General features: G+C 33.7%; 3 protein-coding genes across 8 annotated transcripts; all 3 read left to right on the forward strand.

Moving 5' to 3' along the window:
* The first annotated feature begins 100 nt into the window (after positions 1-100).
* Positions 101-14,578, forward strand: LOC114871766. Its single transcript, XM_029178092.2, has one exon. The coding sequence runs from the start codon at positions 2,111-2,113 to the stop codon at positions 13,910-13,912; it is 11,802 nt and encodes a 3,933-aa protein (XP_029033925.2). The 5' UTR covers positions 101-2,110; the 3' UTR covers positions 13,913-14,578.
* Positions 14,579-16,261: 1,683 nt separating this feature from the next.
* LOC114871786 (mitochondrial inner membrane protease subunit 2) lies at positions 16,262-17,721 on the forward strand. Of its 6 annotated transcripts, none has more exons than XM_029178168.2 (3): positions 16,262-16,447; positions 17,128-17,449; positions 17,521-17,721. In XM_029178168.2, exons 2-3 carry the CDS (start codon positions 17,144-17,146, stop codon positions 17,719-17,721), a joined length of 507 nt encoding a protein of 168 aa, XP_029034001.1. In that variant the 5' UTR covers positions 16,262-16,447; positions 17,128-17,143. The 6 variants fall into 6 exon arrangements, with proteins under 6 accessions (XP_029034001.1, XP_046144378.1, XP_029033999.1 ...); XM_046288422.1 differs by lacking the exon at positions 16,262-16,447 and adding an exon at positions 16,470-16,611; XM_029178166.2 differs by lacking the exon at positions 16,262-16,447 and adding an exon at positions 16,685-16,892.
* A 17-nt stretch (positions 17,722-17,738) lies between these two features.
* LOC114871781 (KICSTOR complex protein ITFG2-like) lies at positions 17,739-20,538 on the forward strand. The gene is made up of 6 exons (XM_029178143.2): positions 17,739-17,885; positions 17,957-18,176; positions 18,251-18,540; positions 19,229-19,869; positions 19,956-20,190; positions 20,292-20,538. The coding sequence occupies exons 1-6, from the start codon at positions 17,739-17,741 to the stop codon at positions 20,469-20,471; spliced, it is 1,713 nt and encodes a 570-aa protein (XP_029033976.1). The 3' UTR covers positions 20,472-20,538.
* Positions 20,539-20,873: the final 335 nt, after the last annotated feature.

The raw sequence follows: 20,873 nt of genomic DNA on the forward strand, positions 1-20,873 counted from the left end.
TTTATTACCTCAACTGAGTTATACGTGAGTTTGTAATAATCATAAAGTTATTAATTCATTTTTCTTCAACAGCCAATGTTATCGAAGTGCCTATTTATAGGTTTTATATCCTAACAGCTTTCAAATGACGAAGAATATAAAACTAATTAATGAGACGTGACAACATCGCACTTTTATACTATAGAAGTAAGCTTTTATTCAGATAAATTTGTTGCGTGTTAACTTCAACGAATGATCGTTCGAAGCAGATGGAAAACGTTAAAATCATTGGTATTTTGGGATTTTAAACAAACTTGCCAAAAATATCCTTGACCGTGAAGGGAAGTGCGTATCACTCAATGACTCGTATACAGTGGGAAATAAAAATATTCGTACCTCCTTCAAACAGAATAACATTTTTAATATTGGTTCATGCGATTTAAATCATTTCAGAAATTAGAGGGATTAGTTTTCTACGTGACGTATAACGAAAACTTTTTTTTTAAATACAACTGGTCGAAATCGCGAGTAAATAGAAATGTCTTTCTTTAACTTTTTTACCCGCGTCTGCCATAAAAATTGTTATAACACAATTCGAAGATCTATGCCAATTATACACATGGTAAAAATTTCATTGAAATCGGTTAACGCTATTGTAAGCTACAGAGGCTTAAAGTCGAGGATTAAGATTAAAAATCTTATCTTTTTTATCTATAACCACATAGTGGTTTAAAAAAAAAAAAAAAAAAAAAAACTAATCGAATTGAGTAACCTCCTCCTTTTCAAAGTCGGTTAATAAAAACGAAAAAATAATGTAACGTATCTGGAAAGGGTCTAGCGGCTAGACTCTAGCCGAGTAAGCATGGTAAAAGTGCCCCCAAACCAATTCGAACGGTATTCATATCATTCGATAAGTGGTTCGAAGAAACCCCTTTCCACAGAGTTTTGATCCGTTATCTCCACTACAGGGGTGATTACGGGGTGGAAATCATTTGGAAAAGTGCTTTATCGTTAAAAAATTATTCATTCATATTTCCTAATTTTTTATTCGGAAAAAAGTCGCACATACTTTTAAAATCGATATAATTTAAATATATTTATTTACATACTTCTTTAACTATATGATCACTATATGTAGTTTCAAATACGAGTAGTACCGAACTCCTGTCGATTAGAATTCCCACGGCTTAGTTTTTCCAAAAAATCTGAAAAAATTACACATTAATAGTCGTAATGTTGTGCTGTACCTGTAAAAATATGAACATGGTCACGTAAGTAAGTAAGGCAATATGAAGCTTTTTCTCAATTTTTTAATCAATTTTGATTTTTTTGACTACGTTCCACTCTTTCGAAAAATCTGAAAAAATTAGAGGTTACTAATTCTAATCAGAGCTTTTTACTGTATAAATATAAACGTGGTCACTTGACAACTTCGATAAAAAAACGACGATTAAAATCTTTTCGAATTTTTTAAAAATCGAATTTGCATTCAAAAATTCTGAAAAAATTTTCGGATGTGCATATCAATTGATAGAATATCCATGGTTTTTTTCATAACTTTCTATTGAGCAGAACGAGAGATATTAACGATAAACCGAAAAATGATTTCCACCCCGTAATCACCCCTGTAGTGGAGATAACGGATCAAAACTTTGTGGAAAGGGGTCTCTTCGAACCATCTATCGAATGGTATGAATACCGTTCGAATTGGTTTGGGGGCACTTTTACCATGCTTACTCGACTAAACCATTTTTGTTATTGCCACTGCGCAAGACAAGAAGAGAAAGAGGATGGGAAAGTCGCGAATAAAAGAAGACTGAGCGTCAGAATTTTGCGAGATACGTAGGTGTATAATGGTGTGCAGAACACGTGGCAGCGAACTGTGAGTCAGAGCGTCAAATTTGAAAAGTAACGGGATTAGCTATTTGCGAGACCGTACAAGTTTATGTGTGCGATAGTTTATTTAAACTAAATTGTTAAAGACTGGTACAAACTAATTATTCGGTATTTGCGTTAGTGTAATATAGTGTAAGATAATATATTTAGCTTTACGTTTTGTTGATTATCAAACAGACTATTTTATTTTTCCTCTCTTTTAAGAGAAGCGAGTTTAAATTAGTGATAAGGTTAAATGAACGTTAACATGTTTAATATTCAATATCAACAGATTAGTGACAGTGGAGAAAATGTAAACTCTTTATTGAATATTGAGCAAGCCATTGAATGTTTAAATTCTTGGGGAGATTGGACGGGAAATGAGCAATGGCTAACAAGTACAGCGGAAGAATTAAGTAAACGGTATAGGGAGCTGAGGAAAGACATAAGAGAAAATATTAATTCACAGTATTGTGAACGCTTAGCCTACCACTATTATAACCTTGCAAGCTACTGTAATGATGAGCTATTTAATAAATATAGGATTAATTTAGAAAGCATAAAGAAATATCTAGAAAAATGTTTAGAGAAGCTTACTGAAGTTTCTCAAGATGATTATTCAAATGAGATAAAAGAATTAAAGAACGATGCTGAAAATTTTTTAGCAGAAGTAAATGAAATATACACACAGCAGGAAAGTCAGCTAACACAATACAGAGCTTCTAATATGAAAAAGTATATAAAATTATGTATTGTTTTAGGTCATATCGACCATATTCCTTTGCAACAATGCTCTGATGAAAAGAATAGACAGCAGATTCAAAATATTCAGCTGTTAAGAGTAATTATCATGCTAGAAGATGCAATTACTGTACCGGTGTATAAAAATGCTTTCGTTACTGCAGAGCAGTCTGATTATTTAGGTCAAGTGTATCAATTGGCTGGCCAATCTGCACTGAGTATGCGGTATAAGAGAACTAGTGACAATCTCAAAAAAACTGTATATTTAATGGAGAAACATAATGATAACAGACAGGAAATAAAAGATATTATCAGTAAAGAAATCACAAAATACAAAAGTGATTTAGCGCAAGTTAAAAGTTATATAGAAGAAACGTTTCATAAATCGCTTAGCACTATCGACGACGCTTATATTGAGAAAAAATATATAAAATATTGTGCAAGGTTTTGGCTAGAAGAAACAACAAATTTTCTAAAAACACTGATTGAAAGTAAAAGCCGTACTGTTATTCAAGAAATTTTTAATTCACTAGATGATATAAAAGGTTTAAGCCAAATTCCTAATCCTTTAAACGAACTTGAATATTATACTCTTTTAATGGAGCACTATAGATTAGTTAGGAAAGAAGATGAAAAAACTTTCATAAGTCGATTTAAAAAAGAGTGCTTGGAACAAATAGTTGCCTATAGTGATTCTGCTAAAAAAGAGTTAGTGCTTCTAGAAACTTTTGTTAATTTTTTAAGTTTCTCTAAAAGTCTTCAATCAATTGTTGCTGAACTAGAATTAGAAGATTTTTATCGTGGTTATTTATCGTTTGATGAGTTGATCGATAATATTATGAAGCTTGAAGTAGATATTTATGGTGAAAATCTTACAGTTTTGCAAGAAGCAACAGAGGGCTTAAAGGAGGAAGATCTTTTTTTAACAGACAAATTTAAGGAAGTTATAGGTGCTTATATAAAACCAGTAGGAATACAAGAAAGAAGAATAGATGATCGATTGGTTGTTGAAGTGACAGGAAAGAACATTGTTGTCAGTGAAATTTTACAGCTATTAGAAAATACACTTTTAAAAAATCCAAATATAGAGGACGTACATTTTGTTGGTGCTGATATTATACATATTGATACAAACCTTAAGAGTAAAGTTTGGCAGGGAAAGAATGTAGTTATTTTAACAAAAGCAATAAAAGTTCATGATCAAGTAACTTGGGATGTATCTGGAAAAGATAACGATCATATTTATTCTCATAGTGCGGGTACTGGACAAGATGGTCATGGTAAGCAAGGAAAAGATGGTTATCCTGGAGAAAGTGGCGGCAATGTTTTGATTATAGCAGAGAAAATAGAAAATCCGGAAGATTTTACTATTATTTCAAATGGCGGAAGGGGCAGTAAAGGCCAGGATGGCGGTAATGGAAGAGATGGTAACAATGGAATGGGTATTACGAAGGCAGAATTTGATAAAAAGTTTCCTCCTGTTGCTGATTTTGGTTCAGGAGTGTTACGTAGACAAGGTACAATAAAAAAGTTTGTTGAGAACATTGAAAATGATTCATCAACAGTAGAAACTCTGTGGTGCACAAGGGCTAATATTACAACAATTGGAGACATTATTGCAGAAATTGTAGATAATATTTCTTATAATGACAGAATATTCGAGACGACAGATGGTGACAGTTCGCTATATGTATATTTTGAAGAGAATATTTTTATAAAAACAGTTACAAGCCAAGGAAATGAGGTCACTTTTTCTTTTGAGCGTGGAGGTGGGCTGACAAATCGTCAGGCTTTTTTTCTCTATAAAGGGTCATTAGGACAACCTGGATGGCATGGTGGAGAATATGGTTTAGGTGGTCAAGGGGGATATGCTGGAGAGATAATAGTAAAAAATCTAGAAAATAGCAGCCAGGAGTGTGGTATTATGAAAAATACCAACCAAGGACAAGAAGGAGAAAAGGGACAGGGAGGCCTATATGGTATCCATGGGAAAAATGGTTGGGATATGGGTTATATGGATTATTGGGTTTCAGGATTTTTCACAGAAAAGTGGCCTAAATTTTTCGGTACAGATCAAAGCAGTAAATGTACACTAGAATATTATAATAATAATTCAAGTGATCGAGTATGGTGTCCATATAATAAAAAATATGCAAAAATTATATCTACCAATATTGAGCACAAGAAACAAAAAAAATATGAGGAAAGGAAGAATACTAGACAGAATAGTGCGCGACAACATCACGCACAAGCGATAAGGAAAAAAAATCTTTCACAAAGTAGCATTTTAGCTAGTTATTCTCATCACCTTAGTTCTATGGAAAAAAATACATTGCAGAACTTACGATCTGATTTAGAAAATACTAAACAACAAGCCTTACAAGCAATCACTGAAAATCAAGAACAGCAGGAAAAGCAAACTACAGAATTAAGAATTAAGCGTCATTCTCCTTACCAGAATAAAAGTAACCATCACAATGACATCTTTATTACAACATCTAGTACCACTTACAGAGAGACTATTGATGTTGAAAGTTTTATTGATAAGCTAAAAAAAGAACCATTGTTGCTAGATAATTGGTTTCAACTAATAGAACTGAGCTTATCTCAACTTGATCAGTTATTTTTAATTTTTGAAGGTCTAAAAAGTAGATATACTGAAACACAAAGCTTACAAGATAATACGGAAAACAGTAAGCTACAAGTCATAGAAAAGCTTTTGATCGATAAGTATAGACTTGCTACATTGCAAGAAATTGCAAAGCAATTACCACCTTACCAAGAAGTTACAGATAGTATAGAAATAACACCTAAAACTGCAGCAAGATATTTAATTGAGGCAAAAGAAAATGATAATGATGTTTCTCATCCTATTTTAGGGACTCTGAATCAATATTTTTATGAAAGGAATGAACAGCATCATAACGAAATATTTAAATTTTGTGAAGAGGAATTGCAGAACAGTAATGAAAATTGTGAAATCCTGAAACGTTCTTTGAAAACGTTTATTTTAGAAGTAGGAGAATCAGAAGGAGTACATTCCTCTATTAAAAAGTACTATAATGAACATAAAGAATTTTTAGAAAAACGAAAACCCAGTTTAAATATATCTTTTGAGGCGTTTAAGAGTGAACTATCTCAGCCAAGGCATGCAGAAGTATTTGGTTTATGGATCGAAAGTATTGAAGATCAATCTCTAAGAAGTAAGCTAGAGGAAAAAATACAAAAAGATAATGTTCTGAATGATCTTTATGATCGCTTTAATAGTCAACTTAAGCAAGAATATGACTGGAATGAGTGTTGTAAAGATCAAGCTGTTCTTAAAGAACATGATAATTATATTCGAGAAAAAGGCCTATTGTCAGAAAGCTATAGGGAATTATTAGCCTACGTTTTTGGTATTAATATCAGATTATATGTTGAAGATGAAGATAATAAATTGTTTCTGCAAGATGATCACAACCCTTCATCTAAGCAAATTATTCACATATTATGTAGAGACAATAAATTTATACAATTAAATATTGATAAAAACTACTTAAAGCTAGAAGAAGAGCACAAAAAGAAAGATGATCTTTATGCACAGATTTTTGCAGAAATTAAGCCATTGAAACAAAAACAAGAATTTGATGATTACTTAAAGAATAAAACTTTTCTATCTAATAACAGTCCTTCAGAAGATGAGCAATCTTTTAATGAAGAGGAAGATATAGAAAAAATTATAGAATACTTTCCTGAAGTGGAAAGGCAGCAATTAAAAGGGCGGTTGGACAAAATTACACGTCAATATGTTGGACGGCAAGGAATTTTGCATAATATATTGAAACGCTTTTCTAGTGAAGGAAGGTATGTTTCTTGTCAAGAATTATATTGTTTAATAAACTCAATTCTAAGCTCCTTTATTGAAGATAAAAAAGAGTTGAATATCTTTTGTTGGATAGTGGCAGCTTATCCTCAAAAGAGTTGGATAGATGAATTGATATTGCTACAACTCGAAAATTATTTTAAAAAAACATTAACAAAAAAACCTGAATGGAGAAAGTATTTATCAAAAATAGAAAATAAGGACATTTTACTGTTATTTACAATAAAGTTGGATCAACATAAATCAAGCAATCCTATTTCTACTCAATGTATTGAAGATACTCTGCGTTTATTAAGTAATATTTCAAATGAGACAGTTAGTTTAGAACGACTAGAGTTATCTGAATGGCCTTATGCTTTAAAAGAAAAATACTGGACATGCAAGCTATCAAAATTAGTAGATTGGCAAAAGGGTGACTTACCAACAGCTTCTTATTATCTTTTATCTATAGAGAATATTTTTGGGATGCTTTTAGCGGAGAAATTTATAGAGGCTCTAGAAAAGAAAAAACAAGAACTGTCATCTGATACGCTTACTAACATTTTATCTAATTTTCATAATGAAAAATGGAACTTAAGTGAAGAAGTGTTAAATAATCTTAACAGTTGTAGCATTGATGAGTGGGCACAGCAAATGCAGCAGAAGTTTACTGCTACTAAAGAAGAACGGAAGATAACGCAGTTAGTTGAACTAATTAAATGTAATGCTAATACTTCGAAAGAAATTTTAAACAAATTGTCAAAAATTAAGAATTATATTGAAAGTATTGATAAGCATATAATTGCTGGAAAACCTATAGGCAATTTTACAGAATATGACATTGAAAATTGGGTAAAAAAATTCCAAGGTAGCATTGGAGATATTGAAGAAACACACAAGGAAATACTTGCTGTAATAGATAGAGCAATAGAGTTAAAAAGAGGATTTCAGCTTCGTGATACTCAAAGATTAACTGTATTGGCGTTATTGACAAATAATCGTAGTACCCTAGCACAAGTTAATACTGGAGAGGGAAAATCGTTAATTGTAGTAGCAGCATCAATTATGAAAGCACTTTGTGGAGAGAAAGTAGATATTATAACTAGCTCTTCTGTATTGGCAAAACGTGATGCTGAGGGTAATAGAGATATCTATAATTTGTTTAGTATTAATGTATCACATAACTGTAGTGAAGATATTGAAAACAGAAAGGAAGCATATTCAGGTAATCAGGTGGTATATGGTGATTTATCTAATTTCCAGCGCGATTATTTATTAGATAAATTTTATGGGAAAAATATTTTAGGAGATCGTAATTTTGAAAATTTAATCGTTGATGAAGTAGACAGCATGTTGCTTGATAAAGGTAATAATATGCTGTACTTATCCCACGATCTTGCAGGCTTCGATAAGCTAGAATCTGTTTACATTTATATTTGGCAGTGGATTAATAGGCCAGCTAGAAATCACGAAGAACTTTCTTATGCTTTTGATACTAAAGCAATCAAAGAAGCAGTGCTAAATGACTTATATGGCTTAATGAAAAAAGAAGATATTAGAAAACTTGGTTCTGAGTTAGGCGAACAGCAAAAAAATTTTATGTGGGAACGTTTAATCAAAGCTGAGATATTAGATAATCAGGGCAAACTGTTAAAAGGAAACATTAATGATAATGAACTTAATAAAATACTTTCACCTGAATTTAATTGTTACAAAGATCGTCTTCAATACCTTTTAAACGAGTGCATTGAAAGAGAACAATTTATACGTGTTCCCAATAATCTCAGACCGTTTATTGAACAGCACTTAGAATCTTGGATTAATAGTGCTATAACCGCGTTTTGCATGATAGCAGGAGAGAACTATGTAGTGGATGTAGATAAAACCGGCACTAGTCCAGATCTAAATCCTAACATCACAATTCTTGATAGAGATACAGGAACAGATCAAGCGAATTCTCAATGGGATGAAGCACTACATCAATTTTTACAACTCAAACATGGGTGCAAATTGTCTTTGCAGAGCTTGAAAGCTGTTTTCGTTTCCAATGTTTCTTTCTTTAAACTGTACAGTAATTTATACGGCCTAACAGGTACTTTAGGATCCCAAAGAGAAAGAGATTTACTACAAGAAATACATGGGGTAGACTTTGTCACTGTTCCTACAGCTAAATCTAAGCAATTTCACGAGGACAAACCTATTCTTTGTACTGGCAAAGAAGAATGGATCAATAGAATACGTGATGAGGCAAAAAAGCTAACTGAAGAAAAAGAACGATCTGTTTTAATTATATGTGAAACAGTAAATGATGTAGAGGTTTTATACAAAGCTTTTGGAGGAAAGAATGTAAAACATGTTTATACTTATACACGAGATTACGAAGAGTTTGATAAAGGGTTTGAAATTGTTCAAGGTAACAAAGAGTTGGGACAAGGACAGATTATTATTGCAACGAACTTAGCTGGTCGTGGAACTGACATAAAAATTACAAAAGAGTTAAGAAGTAAAGGAGGATTGCATGTTTGTTTAACTTACTTATCTAACAATATTCGAGTTGAACAGCAAGCATTTGGGCGAGCAGCAAGAAGTGGAGATAAAGGTTCTGGTCAGCTGATCATTATGGACTCAAAAGGACAAGGATATAGTAACTTAAAAGTATTGGATTTAAAAAAAAGGCGCGATACTGAAGAATTACATCGTATATCAGACATTAAAGCCTACTATGAAACCCAAATTACTACGGAAGAAAGCTGTTTTAAATCATTTAAAGAGCAATATGAACAGCTAAAGAAAGACCTTGATGATAAGAAAGTACCTACTGAAGTTAAAAAAATTTTATTGCAGAGTTGCTTGGACAAATGGGCTTTCTGGTTAGATGAACACAATAAATATGTAAGAGATTTGACAGATGAACAGGATAAAAGAAATCTTCACAACCTACTGGACAAATTTATCTCACAATTAAAGAATTTAGACACTGGGTATAGCGAAAAGTGGATATCTTCGCCTGACGGGCATTTAACTCCTCATAATAGCACAAGCTGGTTAGCTTGGGTTGAAGGGAATCCAATTCAAATGATTAAACTTGGAAAATATCTCTCCCAAAATAAGGAATATAAAAATGCCATTAAAGTGTTTGATGAAGTGATTAAAAAAGAGCTATATTTTTCTGAAGCAGCACACTATTACAAGGCATTTGTATTAGTAAAGAAAGTTGATTGGGAAAAAAAGCCTTTAGAAGAAGAAGATGAGAAACTTTTGAAAGAATTTAAGCAAGAATTGCGAGAAGCTGCAAGGCTTTTAGATGAACATAGTAAATTTGCTATCAATACAGCAAGCATTATTGGTAAGATTAAGAAAAATAATAACGAAAGCATCCTTCAAATCGACGCTTATGAAGAACAGCAAAAGAGCTTGGCTAGTCTTTATTATATGTTTTCACGGTCTATAGATGATATTTTTGGCCATACCATTACTCCACAATCTTTTGTTAATCACGATATTAAGGAAGAGCTGGCTGAAAGTCTATATAAGGATCTTCTTGAAAATAATATTCTAGAAAAGCCGAGAGTAGAAGAGAACATCGCCGAAGAAGAGCTAAAAGTCATCACTTCTAGTTACGGAGTATCAGTTAAAGAATTAAAAGGTTTTCTTTCCAAGTATAAAGGAAAAGAAATTAATGAAAGAGAGTTTCAAAAATCATTGACGAAAGACATAAAGCTACCTGACCGAAAAGCATTTTGGAAATTGCTTATTCAAGGAGAAGTTCTAAGTGAAGAAGTTAAGTGTGTTGTAGTTAATAATGGAAAACTGAAAGAAATAGATCCTTCATTGTTGGACCATCTGACTGGAAAAATAAACCAAAGAGAGTTAGAAAAGCAAACACTAGAGATCAATAATGAACAGATTCTTTTAAACACAGAATGGGTTACGCAACAAAAAAATAATGGTAATATTTTAAAAAAGGATGACTTTATAACGATTGTAGGCAAAGACAAATATAAAGTATTGAAAGAGAGAGGGGTACTTTCATTTAACAGGAAAGCGCATATAGACCCAAGTAAAATTGAATCTATGACTTTTCCATGTTACGATTCTATTACTCTGGAAGATTTTACTAAAACAAATATCACTGAAAGTGAAGCTGAAAAAATTTTAGCAGAACTAGTCAAACAAAATGTCGTTGAAAAGAAAGATAACTCAGAAAATAGTGCTTATGGATTAAAAATTAAATTTGATGAATTGCAACAAGGTCAGCTTTCTTTCTGTCCAGTTTATGAGAATGTTGTAAAAGGACTATTATCTACATGTTTTATCTATAGAATAGCCCTTCAAAGAATTGTTAAACATCTGAAAGAAAAAAACTTTCCTGTTCGTCTGCAACTAATAAACAAACCACATCAAAACCTAGCCTCAGAATTATTGGAGCAAAAAGTCATCAGACCTGTTACTGTGACAACTGAAGATGAAGATTTAGAAGATAAGTTAAAGGGCATATATAGTCGCACAATAACTAAAGTTAATTTTAAATGTATACTTTCTCAAAGTAAACTCATTCCAGAAGAGTGTATAGAAGAGCTTTTTGATTTTTTGGTTGAGAAAGGGTGGATTACCAAGTACAAACCAACACAGTCTATACGAGATGAGGGTATTACAGCTATTGGCATGGAAAATATTAAAAATGCTGGCAAATCTTTAGTACAAGATCTTTATTATATTAATAGTCCTGACAAAAGACAAAAACCTTTAAGCTTTTCTTCTAAAGAGCTGCAAAGTATTGATAAAACTGTGGAAAAAATTTTAGACAATCAGTTACAACTAGTGAAAAAAGATACAATTCAAAATATTGTCAACACCTTGAAAAGATCAAGAAGTTCATTAAAAACTTTAAAAATTCCTGATGGTAAGCTAAAACCTATCACTGAGTCTTGTGAATTTGGAAATATACAAGAAGTGTATGTTTTTTCTCTCAATGGGTTAGATAAACTTTTACAGTTAGAAGAAATGAAATGGACACAAGAAATGCTTTTTAACACTGCAATAATAACTGCTATGGGAGTGTGCCAAATAGTTATAGGTACTGCTATAGAGTTATACTCAGTGGGTATGATGACTCATGTTGGTGCTGCATTTGTTAATGAAGGTGTAAATGACCTCTTTTATGCTGCTGGTGCTTTAAAGTCCGGTTATTTTAGCTGGAAAGATTATAGACAGCAAAAACTTCAGAGTTTAATGGTTACAGCTGTTACTGTTGGTGTAGGAGCTTACCTTTCAAGAGGTGCTAAGGTATCACGTTTTGGCCATAAACTAGCCGGACCTAATTTTGAATTTGGTAAAAAAGTAGCAGAAATGTCCGGAACTCAGTTAATTGAAACAGTAGGTACTACGGTAGTAAACGGAGTAGTTAAAAAGAGCTTAGCATCAGGTTGGAAAATAATAGGAAAAGAAGTTGCAAAGCGTATTATATTAAAAACTATAGAAGGGGTAGCGTTTGGCTTAGTTAATGCAGGAGTTGATACACTCGTTGAAAATTACCTTCAAGCATTATGTGAAGGCATAGCCTCTGATATTTTGTCCGATATTGAACGCGAAGTAGAAGAACATAATATCTCTATAAATTTAAAAGAAGTCTATAAGGTATTAGGAAGAGAAAACGCAAAAAAACTTATAGATGACTTAACTAGAAGTGTCTTTACTAGGCAAAGTTATGTGGAAGAGTTTTTGCCTATTGCCAGCAAGATAGTTAGTAGTGTAACTCAAGGAATTGGGGAAGCTATTAAGAAAAGAAGTAAAACAAGTAACAAATTGGAATTACCTATTTCTGCTATTAGTAAGGTAGTGGTTTGGTTAGAACGTTCCGCTCAGATTGCCAATATAACAATGATTACTAATAATCTTTTAAATAACTTAGATCAGGAAATAAAAGGTAGACTAAATAAGCTTGAAAAAAAGGTAGAACGTAATCAAAAACAAGAAGTGGAGAAAGATTATGAAAGCTTTAAAAAAGAAGTAATTGATCAGTGGAAATCATTGCTTCGCGAAAAAGCTGGGCAAATTATAGCACGGCATATTGTAAGCCCTGTCCTTAAAGAAAACGCTAATCATCTGGTTAGATATGTTGGAAAAAAAGTGCAAGAAGCATATCAGTCTTACAAAGAAAGTGGGTATTTTAAGTGCTTTGAAGAATTGAAACAGGAGTATACGAAAAAACTAAAAAATGAACAACAATGTGACAATACATCTAAAACAGAAAACCGTATTACGGAAAAATATCATAAAGATTTGCAAAAGTTGATCATCAAAACTAGAAATCCTGACTTATTCGCAGCTATAATCAAAGAAAACATTCCAATGGGTATGGTATGTGTTAGTGCGTGTGTTCAAGTAGTACAAAAGATACTAAATGAGCAAGGAGTTGTAATTCCAGGACTAACCGTTATTGTCGAAGGAGATGGTGGTATAAGACAAGAGTTTTCCTCTATGTCTGAAGGAGCAGAAAGTACAATTATTAAATTTGGGCTCAAAGATAATCATTTTACATTTTGTGGAAGCAGCACATCAGAAAACAATGGAAGTAGTGAATCAAAAAATAATTGCTTATGTGAGGCTTTTTTAGAAGCTATACCTGGATTAAAAGATATAATATCACCAGAAGAATTAAGAACTAAGGCAGCTCATTTTATTAAACATGATAATGAAATACGGCACCACATTCAGCAAGGCTGGCACCGATTTCCTACATCTCTTGGTGCGTTTGGTGGTAAGCGTTCCACTCCTGCACCTACTAGCAGACTAAATGAACAAGCAGAAAATCAATCGCCATATCAACATTCTAATTCCAGAGGGGAATGGAAATTTGATACAAATAAAGACATAGATTTACGGGAAGATAGGGTGTTAACAAATAAGGAATCTCATCTACAACTTACTGAAGGTTATAATAAAGCTCTTAATAAAATTAACCAAGCACTTTCTAGTATTAATAAAAAATCTGTATCTGTTGATCCCGCAAGTTTTAAGGCAACAAAGTATGATGCAATACTATGTAATACTAACAATTTCGGTCAAATAGGCACAGCACTATATCCAGTAGAGATGGAAGCTATAGTTGAAATATGGGTTCCAGATATTAATGAAAACGTGAAATATAAATTAAGAATTGACCTTGATAACCCTATAATTGAATCAAATTTACAGGGACCACATGGTCCTCATATTGGGTATGAGGTTATTCCCCATAATAAACAAGCCCCTAAAGGGATTACTGGACATATACTTATAAATCAAGTGGAAAATGAAAGACTTCCTGATCGGGGACGTAGTCAATATACTGACAATAGTAAAAAACCTAAGATACCTACAACAAGATTATTTTTTCCACCCAATAGGCCTAACACCTATCTAGAAAGAGATGAAACAGGACAAGGAGGAACTGATAGCAGAGGTCGTTCATACCCAACCACAGATTTCTGAGATACAAATTTAACCCTTATGTGCACAACCAACTTTACCAACGTTGTTACACGACCGGGGTACCCAGGTATCCACCTCTCTTTATTTCAGTTTTTTAAATATTCCTCCAAATGAAATCATTTTCTTAACATTTATTTGAATAAATAAAGATGTATGATGAGTGTCCGAGGCAATATCAAATGAAAATAGACCTCTTAACAGCTCGTACAAAGGTAGGAGAAAGCAGGACCTTAAAGGTCGGCGCGCGGCTCCGAATACATCAACAGAAGTATGTATACTGACTGTGTTTGGATTCCATGAAAACATAACACTGTGCTCATACGTACCGAAGAAAAGTAAAGCAGTAATTCTGTTATCAACAATGCATGCCGATATGGCTGTGAATAATGATGCTAAAGCCCCACATTATTACTTATTATAATAAATATGAAACTGGCGTCGATACAATGGACCAAATGATTAGTAGATATACAACAAAACGTCGCACTCTGAGATGGCCGCTAGTTATGTTTTTCAACATGTTAGACACCAGCTCACTCGCTTCCTATTAGATATATTATGAAAAAAAAAAAAAAAAAAAAAAATGATCGAATTGAGTATCCTCCTCCTTTTCGAAGTCGGATAATAATAAGATGCTTCCAAGAAAAACTAATCAGCGCAGGCTATTTATGCACCATTTGAGCGAAGAACTTGCAAAGCCAATGATCGAGAATCGCAGTCAAAACCTGTAAGTGATGAGACAGTACAACACGAAGATTGCTGTTGAAAGTGTGATTGGACGGCCAGTAAATCCTGTGAAAGCTATTCCAGGTCCTTCAGTACAACAAGATCCATCAGGAAGAAAAAAAGTTACTGGTTCTTGTCATATATGTTATAAACAGGCAATTAAGAAGAGAAGGAAAACGCGAAAGGCCCACGTCCATTGTGATAAGCCTGTCTGCAATTAGCATTCATTAACATTTGTAAAATGTAAAGAATGTAATATATACATACTGTTTTATATTAATTTTCATGAATTTCACTATAGGTTAGACCCTCCGCCGAGATGGACGGGGTCCCGGCCTAGTTCGTCAGAGGTCCCGGGGTCCTCCCTATAGCCCCAGTGCAGGCCACCGTGGAGGTTTTAGTGGGTAGAAATCCCACACTACCTCCGGCCCCTCCCCAGGGGGGCTGTGGGTGTCTTGTTGAAGATTTCCTCCACGTTAAAAAAAAAAAAAAAAAAAAATAAGTACATAAATAGCGAATGATCAGTAAGGAAGGATGCCATAGAATAATTGCTGCAATTTGGAGACCCGTCCTACCTCATCCCATCCACCCTCTATTTATGCAAATTTTTATCTTTATTCAATAACATCATCCTCTTGATGCATATTTGCAAAACGGTTCGGCTGTTGTGCAAACGAACAACAAAAGGAGCATTATCTTTATTCACTACCTTACAATTTTTGCATTTTCATTACAGATCTGTTATTAGTAATATGCAATTGCATATTGGGTCTTACATCTAAATCTAAATACTAAGAATACGAGCGCTCGTATGACAAAAATTTGCTTAAGTCTAAAATTTCCTAACTAAACACTGCAGTGTTTAAACTTAATTATATATTTATTCAATTACTTAACTTTAGAGTCCTTAAGATATAATTGTCCTACCTAACCAATAACTTATAATCTGCCTATATAAAAATCTAAAGAAATATAAACAAATACCTATAATAAATTTGTTGGTTCCATGATTCTTATCAGAATATTTCCTGAAGCAAACTACAATTTTAATTTAATATTTCAAGATAATTTAATCTTACTTGTTATAGATACGTCAAAAACGGATAAAGCTTCGAAGAGAACCAGAGAGGACTAATGCACTGCACTACACTCCGTGTACTTCACTCTTCAACAATGAATCTGATTGGTTGAAATGGGAGGACGCCATAATGGAATGACCAATCACAGGCATTGAACATTAAAAGTTACGGAAAGATTCGTTGAAGATTATCAACGCCATATTGAAATAAGGTCGAGATTACTTTTTTCAATTTAAAGCACCGAAATATAGGAAAGAAGATAGAAAAATACATAAGATATTAATGGTATTTAATAAATTTTCAGCTTGCGCATTTCTGAAGACAATGTGGAAACGATGTCAGAAGTCATGACTCCGGTCTTCTCTTCAACTTTGTCTTCTGTTTTTTATAGTTTTGATACCTAATACACAATTCAATATAATATTTTAAGCGCCGAGGGCGCTTCACATACACGAGCTACGAATGATCGCGCGGTCGAGCGCAGAAAACGAATGAACTGCGCCCTACAGAAAAAATGAGGAACTAAATTTGTGGTCTGTTTTACCTTTTTGACGTCTTTTGTGACAGAAAAATGAACGAAATCGTAGTTCCCAAATTTCTTCTAACTGGAGGCTTGTACATCATCTCCTGGATGCTCGTTTTGTTCTATCCGACCCAGAGAATGTTAGTCTGGTACCGATTTGGGCATACGATTCGCAGAAATGTTTATATAACGAATAAATTAATGCAGGTGAGTCCGATCCGCCATTTTCCTGACCGTCGACAGACATCAATTCCAATATTTTATAATTTTTTGATGATTGGGTAATATAAAGACCAGACTTACATTCTTTAGGGCCTCCTGCACACGTCCCTTAAATTTCTTTGCAATCTGTTCAGTAGGAACGAAAAAAGGTAAGAAGTGGTTTCTGAGGATTTTTGTAGGGACTGTCGGTAAAGTTTTCTTGAAATCGAAAACTCTGCAGATTGGGGACAGTCGGTATTACAGAAGCGCGCGTTAAATAGTGATATCAGTTCCTGCAATCCCCAAATATTTTATTCCAAATTTTCTTCATATGTAACCTCAACTTTTGGTTAATAGTTTAATAAACAATAAAATTATTTCTCTTAAGAATTACAAAAGTTTGATGTAATTAATATTCTACGATTTAGAAAAAATAGAAAAGGAAAACAAAGTATATATATAAATATCTTTTCAATTCAATTGTATACATTAACCTACAAGAAAGACTTACTTTATAGAAAATTATCGTGTGATTTTATCTATATCTTTACAATATTGTGAAAAGAAATATACATTACGTTTTTCATCGTAAGATCACGTGAATTAGAATTTTAAACGAATAATAGAATCGTAGTGTATAGAATTTTATAAACGTTTCTGAGTGTTTAATTTGTTATTGTTTTCAGGGTATAAATGTGATAGATGAGAGTACGACAGTTTCTCGCTGGTATCCTTCTAGGCATTCCTATTGGGATCACCTTCCTTGATACAATTGGTTACGTAGCTAAAGTAGAAGGAGTTTCTATGCAACCAACTTTAAATCCAGATGAGAACAAACCTGATTACGTTTTTCTAAATCGTCGCGCAATTCGTACACAAGATATTCAGCGTGGTGAGATAGTTACCGTTAAATCTCCAAAGTCTCCGAATCAAATTTTGATCAAGCGTGTAGTAGGTCTTTCTGGAGACATCGTACAAACCCATGGATATAAAACAACAATTCTCAAGGTACTTTAATCACTTTAACTTGTCAATTTTTACCTGTGCTATTCAATAGATTATAATATATTTATTTTTAGATTCCAGAAGGTCACTGTTGGGTAGAAGGAGATCATATTGGTCGGTCTATGGATTCTAATACCTTCGGACCAATTTCTACCGCATTGATAACTGCTAAAGCTACTTCTATAGTATGGCCACCTAGCCGTTGGCAATACCTTCATCCCTCTATGTCGAATCATAATTTTCCATTGAATTCAGTAAAGGTACCAGGTGGTTAAATATAAATGTAAAGAAAATGAGGGCTGTCAGTTTTGTGAAAAAACTACAGTGGGATTTACCTGGTACTGTGTGTAGACATGGATTAACAATAGGAGATGTTGATAACGATGGAGATAACGAATTAGTCGTTGGTACTGCAGAGGGAGAACTTTATATTTTCAAAGTAAATCATTGATTTTCTAATAGTTTATTTAATTCTTGTATATGCTTAAAGTATTTCTCATCGTATTACAGGGATCAGAGTTATGGCAAAAAATACCTGGTCTAGGTCTAGTAACTAGTGTAGCAATAGGAGATATTTTTAATTATGGGCGAAACGCGTTAGTTGTAATTTGTGGAGATGGCTGGGCACATATTTTTTACAGTCCAAGATCTGTTAATCCTAGTATCAGTAATGCAACTTCTACGTTACAGTCGACTAAGGAAACTATTGATCAAGATAATATTAAGAGTAGTAAGTTCAAAAATCCTACTGCCTATAGTTAAGAATTTTCGAAATAAGCTTTACGACTGTGAATATCGTGGTAGGTGTTAATACAACCAGTTCCCCAAGTTCAGATCAAATTGATGGCACTAATGAAATCGGTGAGCTGTCTGGAAAAATGGAATGTGTGCACGTACAAAGAATTCCAACAAATACAAAAGTGGTTTTAGTAGCAGACGTGGATAAAGATGGTGCTAATGAGATGATACTTGGTTTAACCGATCGTGTAGTTAGGTCTTACAGATGGTCCAGCAATTTAGAATTAGGAAGAGGAAAGTTAGTTGGACTGAATAAATGGGAATGCGCCAATCAAATAGGAACAGTCACATTGCAGGTACAGTAGACTTATGAGAGGAACTACCCAATTGTTACGCTCACTTATTAATGAAACTTTTCCACCTTGTAGAGCTCGTCGAGCTGAACACGCCTATACCCCATTTTGGGGGCAGACGGCTAATCGGTTAAAAGATATTAACAATTAAAGTTAGTTACTTCTTACATTGAGAAGTATGACAAACTCACACATACAAACGGTTAGCTCCGTGGTTAAACACATGATTCGCAATCTAAAGGTCAACGGTTCAAATCTTTGGTTCCCAACATTTTTTTTTTTTTTAAATAATTTGCCTCCTTTTGAATAACTATACAGCTATAAAAATTGCAGCGTATGTAATTAATTATTAATAAATGCAATGATTATAGCACAACTGTAATAGTTATTCAAAAAGGGACAAATTATTATAAAAAAAAAAATGTTGGGAAAGAAGGATTTGAACCGTGGATCTTTAGATTGCGAGTCATGTGTTTAACCATAGAGCTAACCATTTGTATGTGTGAGTTTGTCATACTTCTCAATGTAAGGAGTAACTAACTTTAATTGTTAATATCGTTTAAACATAATAAACAATGTTAAAATAAAAAATACTAACCTATAAAAATCTAAATAAATTAAAAAAGAAAATTTTATTCTATTATAATAATAAATTAATCACTCTGAAACAACTACATCCGTTTTTATTCAGCATATGGCTGATGGAACACCAACGTTATTAGTTGCTCAACCGGGTGGAACGTTCATGCGAATTAAGTGCAACCCCGAGGATTGTCACTTGGAAGACGAAGTTCATCAAACAAATAACGAAACAGCAGCGAGTTGCGTAGACTATCAAACTTTGGGAATATCGCGAATGCGTAATCAAAATATTTCAACAGAAATAATAGGAGATTTGGAATCTGTAATAGAGAAGCTAGATTCAAGCGAAGTTCAGCACGAAAGAAATGTAAAATCCATCACAAATAATCCACAATTAGAATTACGGAAAGATAGCTTAGACGCGACAGGAGAACAAACAAGTAAAGCAAGCAAAACCTCTGACGACACTGAGTCTTCCAGTACGGATCAAGTTGATGGCAATATTTTGGGTGGCAATGTAATTCTTGGTGATTACGATGAGAATGCAGAAAAAGATTCATTGTTACCCACATATAAAGATTTTTCTTCGGAGGACAATATTGATAACAATAATACAGAAGGTTTAAAATCGAAAGATAAAACCAATGCCGATGTAAACGTTGATGCAAGCTCGTCCATGCATGGGAAACCTTACGCCCTTGCTACGTTAGACGGAACGATAATGCTAGTTAAAGATGAAATCATTTTATGGTAAGATTTTCAACAATCTCACGCCTCTGCTTTTACCCGATTTATTTTTTTCTTTACATTTTGTACGCTGCATACGTTTTCCTTAGGTCCATGCAAGTAGCTCATCAGATATTCGCTTTATGTCGATTAGACGTAACCGGTGACGGAAGTGACGAGATAATAGCCTGCGCGTGGGACGGGCAAACTTATATTTTGGATCAACAACGAAACAGCGTACGTTTTCAATTCGAGGAGCCGGTCAGAGCGTTCTGTACCGGTAATTATAACGTCACACCTGGGATTTCAACGCCTTGCCTGGTGTACAACACGTTCAACAACAAGGTACCGCCTCTCGTTTGCTTGAATGGCACGTAATTTATACAGGAAATGTAAATATTAAACGACGAAATCAGCTAACGAGTACCAAAAACAAATTTTCACAGATTTATCTGTACTACGATGTAACGCTTCCAAGTATGGTCACCAAACCATTGAATCCCGTGGAAGATTTAGATCCTGAAGAAAAGAAAACGTTGGACGATTTATTGGGTAACTGCAGCGACACCGAGAGACAACAGAAAATGCAACAATTAACCGAATGGCTATTGTACGGGACGTCTTAAGATTGATTACATCCCATAAGATTATATTGTAAAAGATAAAGAAAAGAAATATATGTATAGATTGTTACGAATTGTTGTTCTTCCTCTCTCGCCGATGTGTTATATGGTTTGCTAAATCGTTCTAGACACGAACAATGTTTGATCAACGTCCAACCGAATTTATTGCTGATATCTTGATGTCTTTTCTATTCGTTTCGTTTCTGTACGCTTCTTTGAAATTCTAACCGGCAAACAAGACCTCGACAACGTTGGTTGTTACCGAATAAAAATTCAAGGTTCGACTTGGTTTTTAAGGATACTCAACTATTTGCGAAACGTTGCGAAAGACGGAACACTTTATCTTCCCGTCATAAATTAGTCTGGATGTCTCGCATAAGATCGGTTAAACATATAGCATCAGAA

The sequence above is a fragment of the Osmia bicornis genome, chromosome 13 (genome assembly GCF_907164935.1).
Source record: "Osmia bicornis bicornis chromosome 13, iOsmBic2.1, whole genome shotgun sequence".
Taxonomy (NCBI): domain Eukaryota; kingdom Metazoa; phylum Arthropoda; class Insecta; order Hymenoptera; family Megachilidae; genus Osmia; species Osmia bicornis.